General features: G+C 32.6%; 1 protein-coding gene across 2 annotated transcripts in view; it reads right to left on the minus strand.

The window, feature by feature from the left end:
• The window catches only part of LOC106883648 (uveal autoantigen with coiled-coil domains and ankyrin repeats), a 110,938-nt gene that overhangs the window by 42,727 nt on the left and 57,129 nt on the right, over positions 1–11,082 (minus strand). Inside the window, exons 3-5 of one of the 2 annotated variants that reach the window (XM_014934744.2) lie at positions 9,147–9,182; positions 5,145–5,243; positions 2,769–2,871 (exon numbers count right to left, since the gene is read on the minus strand). In XM_014934744.2, the coding sequence (XP_014790230.2) occupies positions 2,769–2,871; positions 5,145–5,243; positions 9,147–9,182 (238 nt within the window). The remainder of the gene's footprint in view (positions 1–2,768; positions 2,872–5,144; positions 5,244–9,146; positions 9,183–11,082) is intronic. The other variant, XM_052967338.1, reaches the window with a different exon arrangement.

Below are 11,082 nucleotides of genomic sequence, written 5' to 3' on the forward strand. Positions count from 1 at the left end.
TGAATTTAAATTCAGAGTACAGAGAATCAGAAAAAATACCAGGGTGCATTCTGTCTGATGCACTAATGACTGCTAATATTTATCTTTTATCTGTTTTAGTCATGGAGCTTAACCCATGCTGTGGTACTGCCTTGAAGGATTTAGTCAAACAAATCAACCACAGAACTTACAGTCATGGCCAAAAGTTTGGAACATAGGTCTGAAAATTAGAATTTTTATATTAAATGCCCAAAGTTATATTAAAAGTAAGCAATTTGGTCTAGAGTTTTATTTTTGATTTTGCCTATATTTCTTCTAGATTTGAACCATTAGATCAGTTATTAGGTAAGTATATCTCTATGTTGAATATATATTTGAATCAAATTGTACTTGGGCATAACAATTTTAATTTTTTAAAAAATGTTCCAAACTTTTGGCTACAACTGTACTTTTTTAAAGGCTGGCACTTATATCCATTTCTTTTGTCAAACTACTATGTCACAGAAATTTAAATTAACCAACACTAACTGTTTAGAGACAGAGGGAGACAAAAATACAAATGTTGCCTATATAAATAAAATGAACAAAACTAAATAATGTAAGTGGATTTATGTTACACTTTACTGCCACACAACAGCTTTTAACAGCTAACAAAGGAGCCTCTGCTAGAAATAGCAATAATATCATCTTCAAATCATATCATACTGTCTTAACAAAGGAAGTTGACATTGAATAATTGTTATAATGTGGATCCTGTATGTTATTATCAGCATTGTACTATTCTTGTTGCCACTATTATGTTGTGACGGTATTCAATTATTATCTTTCATTTGTCTATCATGCTATTAGTGATAGCTCCACAAGACAATGACTTGAAACTTGAACTCGTATATAACTTGAACTCGTATATAACATGTAACTGACACTGGCTCCAACTGAGAACTTGTACAATGACTCTACTACTACTGACCTTCTACAAAGACTGACTGTCTGATTTTATAGTGGCAACTCATACCACTTTGCCACGTGGAAAGGGGAGTACCATTTTTACAACAACAATAATGTAGCCCATAAATATACAAACAGACACATTTATCACGACTGGAAACCCCTTGATCATAGGTCTGCTTGATCACAGTTGACTTAGGGTTAAATAAAAACTACAACAACAATTACTGCATTGGATAATGAATGTTACAGAACAGTCTGAGAAGTTGATTAGAAATGCAGAATAAAATCTTTTACAGTTTCAAAAATTTTGTCAAAGAATTTGAAAGAAACTATCATGTGATATGGGAAGATTTTATTAATGGTTGGGGAGTAGCTCTCTGAACAAAGACAAAAGAGAAAGAACAATTTGGGGGTTTAGGAATGGGTTAAATATGTAGAACAGAAGTAACTGAATAAACACTTGACTGTATTGTTCTGGTCTTGTGATCTAGATATACTGAACATCAGTCTGCAATGGGACCATTCTGTGTGTTGAAAATAGTTTTACTTAGTAAAGTTCTTTTTTTGATTCTTATGGTTATAATGGTTATATGATAGTTTCCCATTTCTTTATTCAGTTCTTTACATTTTTATTAAACTCTGCAGAGGTAAGACAAGGCAGTGTTCTATAGTATGGTCTACTTCTTCATATTCATGGGTGGTTAGGCCAGTCTTGTAGCCTCATTTGATCATAGAAATTTTTAATCATCCCATTCTCATTTTCATATGATTGAGTGTCACCCACTTTTCTATAACACATTGTGCCTCTAGATAACACACTGTTTCCCCAGAGAAATAAAAGTTAGGTCCACCACCCAAGTCTATTTTCCCCTAAATGCAAGAGTAAGCCAAGTAAAAAGTATAATATTGCCACTCTGCACCCTGCAAAGCTTGACATAGGCCTTTTGCCTACTGCATTTCCACTTTGGGCTGAATAGACCTTCCTTAGACAACCTAGTCCTTGTGAGCTCCCTTGCTCGCACCATATTGGTGCTAAGCTCAGCACAAGCACCAAATTACTATAGAAGACTGACTACTGGCCAGTCTCACACTGGCCAGGCAAAATCAAACCTTTTTGGCAGCTAGGTTACAGGAACATGTCACAAATCTTTCCTTTAAGTACCACATCAAAAACACCAAATTGAAAGTTGGTTCCTGAAACAACAGATGGCTCCTCATTTTGTGTGTCAAGCTTTGCATGGTGCAGAGTGGCAATAATATTATACTTTTTACTTGGCCTACTCTTACATTAAAGGGAAAAATAGACTTGGGTGGTGGACTTAAGTTTTATTTCTCTGGGGAAACAGTGTATTATCTTGAGGCACAATGTAATATAGAAAAGTGGGTGCTCATAGCATTATGGTCAGGACAATAAAACTTAATATTTCCTAAATAAATTATTAGTTGTGTATTATTACTAATAAGTTAACCTATTAATTAATGATTGACAGCATTTACTGTTTGAGTTTGATTGTTTTTATTGATATCTTTTCAGTTAATTAAATCATCAATTGATGAATGAAATGGAACTGTCTTCTTTGCTCTGGATACTGGGTACTTTACCTGTAGAATGTCACTTTGTCCCAGAGATTAAATAATTATTCAAGGCAAAGCACTTCAGATATTTTAGAGTTTGAGAAACAAGAAGCTTAATATTTATGGATTATTTCAACAAAACAGTAAAAAAGAAAAAAAAAGAATGTCTAAAACAGTCAATATATGCTTCTATAATTGATTTTGTAGCATAGTATAAAAAAGAAAATAAGGAAGATAAAAATAAAAACTAAAAAAAAAGCTACCTTTTGTTGGAGACTCGATTTCTTCAAGCAATTCAAAATTATTCTGATTCTTGTCATTCATGTCCACTGTTTGCGTTTCTGATGTTCTGACAGATTTCTGTTGCTAAATTCATGATAAAAATATTAAAGAATTAAATATAGACTCTTGCTACCAATTTCTTCATGGTTGTTATATCTTAGACATTCAGAATGTTTTTACTTTTTGATTTATTCCAAAGACAGACATATTTCTTATGAAAACCCAAATGGAATAAAAAAAATACATAAAAAGAAATTACTTTCAGAATTTCCTCTCCTTAGAAGAGAAATCTTGTTATTTTAGCATGATTTCAACAATCTTAGAAAAATTATTGAAATCTAATGAAAATGTATTGAATGGCCACTTTGTTGTCTGATAGCTATTTGGCCATTTGCATGGCATTTCATAGGTTTAAGTGTTATTTTTTAAAGAAAGAAATGGTGTGAGCACAGCAAAAATTATTTAAGTTATGTGGGAAAACATTGAAAAATAGAGAATAAAAAGCCAAAAATGTCAGATGCATAATGACTAGAAACTAAAGTAAAAGGTAGGCTAATGAAAAATTAGCACCATAACCTGTAACATATGCTAGAATACAGGGAAAAATATGAAAAAGAACCCAGCAAATCCAAAGTCTGTGATGCCAAGTTGTATGGTTGAGAAATCATTACTAAAACATATTGAATCTAAGAATCAGTAAAGGAGAAGTTATGAGTGCATGAAATTAAACAAACAGTCCAAGAATCTGTAAAAGGAATTACAGTGAAATGAAGCAAATGTCATTAATACTGTAGGTTAGAATTTAGGGAAATGGGTTTAGTTTGGATAACTTGCTGTTATTGGGAGATGTTTAATTCTAAATGCTTATTTAGAAAACATAAGAAATCTGTGATAAGGCTAAATAAATGAAATTCTCTCTAATCAGGAGAATGTTCTTCAAATTCACTTGAAATATCAACTACCACAGCTCCACTTCCTTTTTGTTTTTGCTATATTTCATGTTTTCATGATAAGTTATTGGAATATCATGTATAGCATTAGTTTATTTGCCTTTCACAATCTATTTATTCTCCAGACTAAAGTGAAGTACCCTGAGCTGTTTCTATGTATTCAACTTCTTGTGTGGTCTTGTACGTAAGTGAAATAACACTTACATAACAAATTCTATTGAACATTAAATCAGTAAACAATGGCAAATATGAAGATTAACAATCATAAGAGGAAGGAAAATAAACAGCATGAAGATAACAACTATAAGAAAACAAAAACAACAACAGTGTGAAAATAACAACTGTTAGAAAAAGAAAAACAACAACAATATGAAGATAACATCTTTTAGGGAAAAAGAAAGCCAAAATAATATGAAAATAAAAACTATAAGGGGAAGAAAAATGCAATAACAACATGAAAATAATAATAATAATAATAACAAAATTGCAACAACTGCAAACAACCTATAGGTTGCTGAGTGGTTCTCTTGAAAGTTATTAATATCATCATCAAAATAAACCTATTTATCAACAGATATATGCTCTCCTCTTCAACATTCACAAAATGGTATAATGGCTATGAGGCTGAACAGATAGATTACCACCCATATGGTCACAAATGACAGCTAGAGAATTACTGGTCTTTATCAACTGTGATGACAAGTTTCACTCAGATTTCCCAGTTGAGCGGTTAATTGTAGGAAAGACATACATAAAAATACTTCCTACAATAACACTTGGCAGAAATATCTAAATTTGTATTAAATTATTTCATTCTAAAAGATAATTGATGAAAAACATTAAGAAGATTGAATAAGAGTAGAATTAGAAAATTTAGAAATCAGAAAATGTTAAACTGCTTAAAAAGAAAAAAAAATGCCTGATCAACTCCTTCAATAGCTTTGTAAGCTAGGTGAATATATAATTATTTCCATAGTGATTCTACTGATAATAGTTGACGGTGGTGGTGATGATGATGGTGATGGGTATGATAGTGATGATGACAACAATGTGATGATTATACTGATGATGATGACAATGACAACAATGATGATAATAATGATGAAAACAATGATGATGATTATGATGAAGGTGATGAGACAAAAGAGGAAAAGAAGGATCATCATTATTGTTGTCATTGTCATCATCATCACCACCAACCTTCCCTTGGCAAGACCTTTATCATCATCATCATCATCACTCCTTGTATTAAACAATTGCTTGATAGGTTGAGCTGTTTTTATATCATACAATAACCTGTAAGGAAAAATAAGATGGTAGTTTGTTTTTTCTTGTATTTTATAAATAATTAATACTCCAACCTGAAAAAGCCACCCTCCAATCCCTAAACCCCTCTCAATTTCTGACCTGAGTGGCTTCATACATATTTTGTAATGTTTCACATTTTGCTGTTTGAATGGCACTTTTCTCTTTTTCTTCTGAAAGAAGGATTTCTAGATTCTTTATCTGCAAATGAAGAAGGAAAATGAAATTACTTTTAAAATTTTATGGTAAATTCTTGTTAAAATTTACTTGATTTAAATTAATAGACTAATCTTAATTAATGATTCAACTTGTCAGAGTTTCAGAATTTTTTTAGCAATAATAAAAAAAAACAAACAAAAACAAACTAACAGACAAAAAACAACAAAAAAACAAAACAAAAACAGCCAAGATATCAAAATAAACTCTATCCCACCATTAAGTGAGAGATTCGTTAACAAAAATGAAAAAGAATCTAAGACCTAATTAGTTAAAATATTCAAGAACTATCGATGGAAATGAATGAATATGTGTGTATGTGTGAATGCATATCTGTGTGTTTGTGTATGTATGTGTGTGTATATGTCTCAGTGTTTGTACTTGCATGTGTGTCTATGTGTGGTGTTTGTGTATATATGTGTGTGTATATGTGTGAGTGTTTGTGCTTGCATGTCTGTCTATGTGTGGTGTTTGTGTGAACATGAGTGTATGTATATATGTATGTATGTGTGTGTGTGAGAGAGAGAGAAAGAGAGAGAAAATGTGTGTGTGTGTATTTGTGTGTCTGTGCATGTATGTGTGTCTGTGTATGTATCTGTGTCTGTGCATGTCTGAGTGTTATATGTAAGACAAACTCCACATGATTATTGTGAACTAAGTGAGATAATGTATCTTCAATTCATTGTGAAAAAGCATAAAAACTTTACTTGATGAGTCACAGTCCCCTCCCTCATTATGTTACTAATGTTCTTCAAACTAGTCAAAACTGGTTTTGTTTTCATTTACATATATCATATATACATGCACATGTATGCATATATATGAATTACAACACTGACAGAGGGGTCTACTGAACAAATTTCTAATTTTTAAAAATTTCTTTCATGTACATTCTATTCCATTAATGCTTATTGAGGTAGAAACATCACCTTGTTTGTAGCTGTCAAACTCTTTTGTAATGCAAGTCAGATTGTATGTGATTCTACCATGATAATATAATTAAGTAATATGGGAAAACTGAATGAATATAATTTTATCTCACCTATTCAAAATTGCTAATAATGACCACACAGTTTTTGTTTAGCTTCCCTTTTCTCAAGGTAAATTATTAAAAAATTAAGAATTTACCTAAGTACCTTTATTTAGTATATTCCATCTCGGACTCTGTATGTGTGTGTGTGTGTGTGTGTGTGTGTGTGTGTATGTATGTGCATGTATAAAGGACACACGTTCGTGTGTCACATAGCTAGCTAGAGGTGATGGCCTCTTGGAGTTAATTAACGGCAGCATTTGTCCTATTTTTTGGACTGCCATGTTGGCTTGGCGATAACTATTAATACACACATATATATATATATATATATATATATATATATATATATATATATATATATATGCACACACATACACACATTATTAGTTATGATATATAACTGGTTAAGATGTTACCATTGGTTTCGCATCAAATATTGCCAACAGACAATATTGACATCACATGAAACTGATGTTGACATTGTGACCAGAACCAGTAATATATTGTTTGATGATGTAAAAATATACCCACTCTTATTATTTATATTGAATGTACTTTTGTTTGTGACTTATGGACTACTAACTCACTGAATATGTATGTATGTATGTATGTATGTGTGTGTGTGTGTATGTGTGCGTGTATGTATGTATGTGTGTGTGCATGTATTGAGGGTATAATATACATCATCATCATCATCGTTTAATGTCTGCTTTCCATGCTAGCATGGATATATGTTAAGGAAATTAAGGTAAACCCCAGTATAAATATTTAGTTCCTGTGTATGTGTCATATAAGTTTAATACATGCATATATTTATATATATGCATTTATTAAACTTTTACAAGGAAAAGGCTGACAATGACTTTGAAGTTTTAGCTTGCTTGCTTTCATCAGATTATCAATGTAAAAGTTTAATAAACATGTACTCTACTAAAACATATACTCAAATAAAAGTACTGAGTTATTCTTCAGTTAAACGTTAAATTGTTTTTCTATATAACTTGATAACTGAGTCTAAAAATAAACACATATATATGTGTAAATATAAATTGGTAAAGACCCCCTTCGGTCATGAATGACCATGGGATTGCACCTAGAAAGTTATCCTCCGAGGCACAAGTCCGGGCAAGGTTGTCTATGGAGGACTGGCACTCGTCCATGCATACCACTCACCCCACTCCATGTCACTGATGTTGTTCAAGGGAAAGGCAAAGCTTGGCACCAGTCATGTCACTATTCATTTCTAAAGCTGAGTGAACTGGAGCAACATGAATTTATATGTATATAATCAGCTATAGCTCTTACAATGCGGTGTAAAGTTTTTTCTTATTATCATATTTTTAGAATTACACCTTTTATTTTTCTAAAGGTTCAGAAAAAATGGCTGAGAGGATAAAAACTAACCCATGACTCATATGTTCACATCCACTGCAGATATTTCTTTTTGTGTTTGGAGAAGGACACTATTCTATGTTAAAGATTTGTAGGTACATTGTCTGCTTACATTTGACCTCTCAATACGAAATGTAGCAAAAATCAGTGATGGCTATAAGTTCAATAGAATATCTGTAGAAATAACCTTAACAAAACATTATTCTATGGGTCTAATTTTGTTTGCTGTTGAGAATAGGTACCAGTATTTCTGATGTAGTTATCTACAACAAGCTAGAATCCTATCTAAGAGTTTTGCTATTTTCCATCCACTTATGACTATGGAAATTCTAACAGTTGCTTGACTTACCATAGTTAGTAACCAAATCTCCCTGAAATCACACCTTATTGTTTAAAAAAAACTGAGAAATACATACCAGATAAAAACTGAGAAATACACACCACAACATCTGACAAAAACGATGCTTGTCACAGTTCAAATGATGATTAAGCAATAGAAAGTTAATACAGAATAGCAGGTAACATGCAAGTGTGATAAAAGTTAGGAGGTGATATGGGAAACTATATATTTGTGGATCATGCTTAACTATTTAATAGACTATCTTACATGCTAAAGGTCTGTTTGATCCAGGATAACCTGGGATTAAACAACAACTATGGAAACTACAATTCATTGCAGATTCTGTTAACATCAAATTTGTGAAATATATCTATATTTTTGAGAAACTTGCCATTGGCTAACTGTTCTGAGACCATGTTTCTAATACACTGCTAATTTCAATGTTTTAATTAAATTAAATTTTAGTGTTTTAATCAAATTCAATTTTAATGTTTAATTCAATTTGAAAATAATCAAGACTCTAAAAGTATTTATCAAAACAAATCTTTTGTTATTTAACTTGTCTTTAGGACATTACTTAATGAAAAATTTTTAGATAAAATTATGATAAAACTTTTAATTAGGATATAAACATTTTAAATTAGACAATTTTGCATCATAAAACCAGAAGTGGTTTCAGCTGGGTTGGGACCAAAATAGTTAAGTGAAACACATTGATAATTCAGACATTAAAACACTAACACGACTTAAAGATATGAAGAAATATTTTGTTTTAGTTCAATGTCAAATAGTATTTAGATCATTGATATCTAGAGCTTAGAAATGTGGTACTCTGTGCAGAGAATTATTTTCCAAGAGAATATAAAACCAAATGTTGGTTTACAATATAAAATGATATCAAATATGGTTGAGGACTGTTTTTTAAATTGTTAAGCAAAGTGTAATACTTATTTGGCCTAAGTTTATTAAATAGATATTTAATATTCTTATGCTAATCTTAACTCTTACCTTATAGGTTAAGGAATTAGCAATAGCAAATGTCTGAAACTATTATAAAACAATTTTAACAATTCTGAACCATCCAACTCATATAGATTAACCAAATTTAATAAAATGCAAATACCTCCAATTTTAATTTTTCAATTATGTCTTCTTGATGCTGAAAAAAAAAAAGAAAGAAGGTATATATATATATATAGGCGTAGGAGTGGCTGTGTGGTAAGTAGCTTGCTTACCAACCACATGGTCCCGGGTTCAGTCCCACTGCGTGGCATCTTGGGCAAGTGCCTTCTACTATAGCCTCGAGCCGACCAATGCCTTGTGAGTGGATTTGGTAGACGGAAACTGAAAGAAGCCCGTCGTATATGTGTATATATATGTGTATGTGTGTGTGTGTGTTTGTATGTCTGTGTTTGTCCCCCCAACATCGCTTGACAACCGATGCTGGTGTGTTTATGTCCCCGTAACTTAGTGGTTCGGCAAAAGAGACCGATAGAATAAGTACTAGGCTTCCAAAGAATAAGTCCTGGGGTCGATTTCTTCGACTAAAGGCGGTGCTCCAGCATGGCCGCAGTCAAAAGACTGAAACAAGTAAAAGTGTAAAAGTGTATATATATATATGCTGTGGCACTCTGTCGGTTACAACGACAAGGGTTCCAGTTGATCCGATCAATGGAACAGCCTGCTCGTGAAATTAACGTGCAAGTGGCAAGCACTTCACAGACACTTGTACTCTTAACATAGTTCTTGGGGAGATTCAGCATGACAAAGCTGGTCCTTTGAAATACAGGTACAACAGAAACAGGAAGAAAGAGTGAGAGAAAGTGGTGGTGAAAGAGAACAGCAAGATTCGTCACCACCCCTGCCCGAACCTTGTGGAGCTTTAAGTGTTTTTGCTCAATAAATACTCACAACGCCTGGTCTGGGAACCGAAACCATGATCCTACGACTGTAAGTCCACTGCCCTAACTACTGGGCCATATGTATATAAAAAGGGTAAAGACCCCCCTTCGGTCATGAATGATTTGCCCCTCCGAAGCACAAGTCTGGGCAAGATTGTTTATAGAAGACCAGCAATTGCCTATGTATACCAGCTTCCCCTCTCCACATCACTGATGTTATCCAAGGGAAAGGCAAAGGCCAACATAGCTTAGCACCAGTGATATTACAACTCATTGCTGTGAGTGAGCTGGAGCAACATGAAATAAAGTGTCTTGCTCAAGAACACAACATACAGCCTGGTCTGGGAACTGAACTCACTACTTCATGATTGTGAGTTCAACTCTCTAACCACTGAACCAAACACACACACATATGTATATATCACTTAAGCATATATGTATATACTAACCTTTCAATTAATACCACTAACCCCATACATCCCATACGCCATTCATAGTACAGATCTATATCTACCCTAATTGCACCAAATCCAGAACTACTTACCTCCCTTACACATAATCTTTTTACTCAGGGACTAGTAGACCTGACACCATTCAGTAATCGGTGTGCATTCAAAGCAATGACTAGTAACTTTATGAAACCGGTATGCTTTTGAATCTCTTTAACAATTCACAATAATGACTTTTATTACTTTTATTCCTACCTCAGTTCATCAAATTGTATATATCTATCGTTACTTTTCATAAAAAGTCTTTACTTTTTTTGATTTCCAATGTGCATTTTCGCTTATTTTTCTTCTTAGAGTACGCTCTGTCTTATCTTCAAAACGTCTAGTTAGAATAGAGACAGCTGATGAATGGATATTCCAAGTGGCTTTCCGTTTTCCTATGTGTTCGTTCCGTTGTCTGTAGTTCATTGTTCTAACGTCCTGTACCCTGATATGCATATATATACACATGTAGATGTAAGTACGTACATATATGTGTGTATACATGTATATATATTCTTTGTATTATTACATTATTGAACGCACACGTCCTTTTTTGCAAGTAAGTCTACTTTATATATATATATATATATATATATATATATGTTGTTTATACACCTGTCTTCGTCTTTTGTTTTTCTGTAAATTTCAACTATATATATATATATAA

This window comes from Octopus bimaculoides, chromosome 4 (assembly GCF_001194135.2).
Source record: "Octopus bimaculoides isolate UCB-OBI-ISO-001 chromosome 4, ASM119413v2, whole genome shotgun sequence".
Taxonomy (NCBI): domain Eukaryota; kingdom Metazoa; phylum Mollusca; class Cephalopoda; order Octopoda; family Octopodidae; genus Octopus; species Octopus bimaculoides.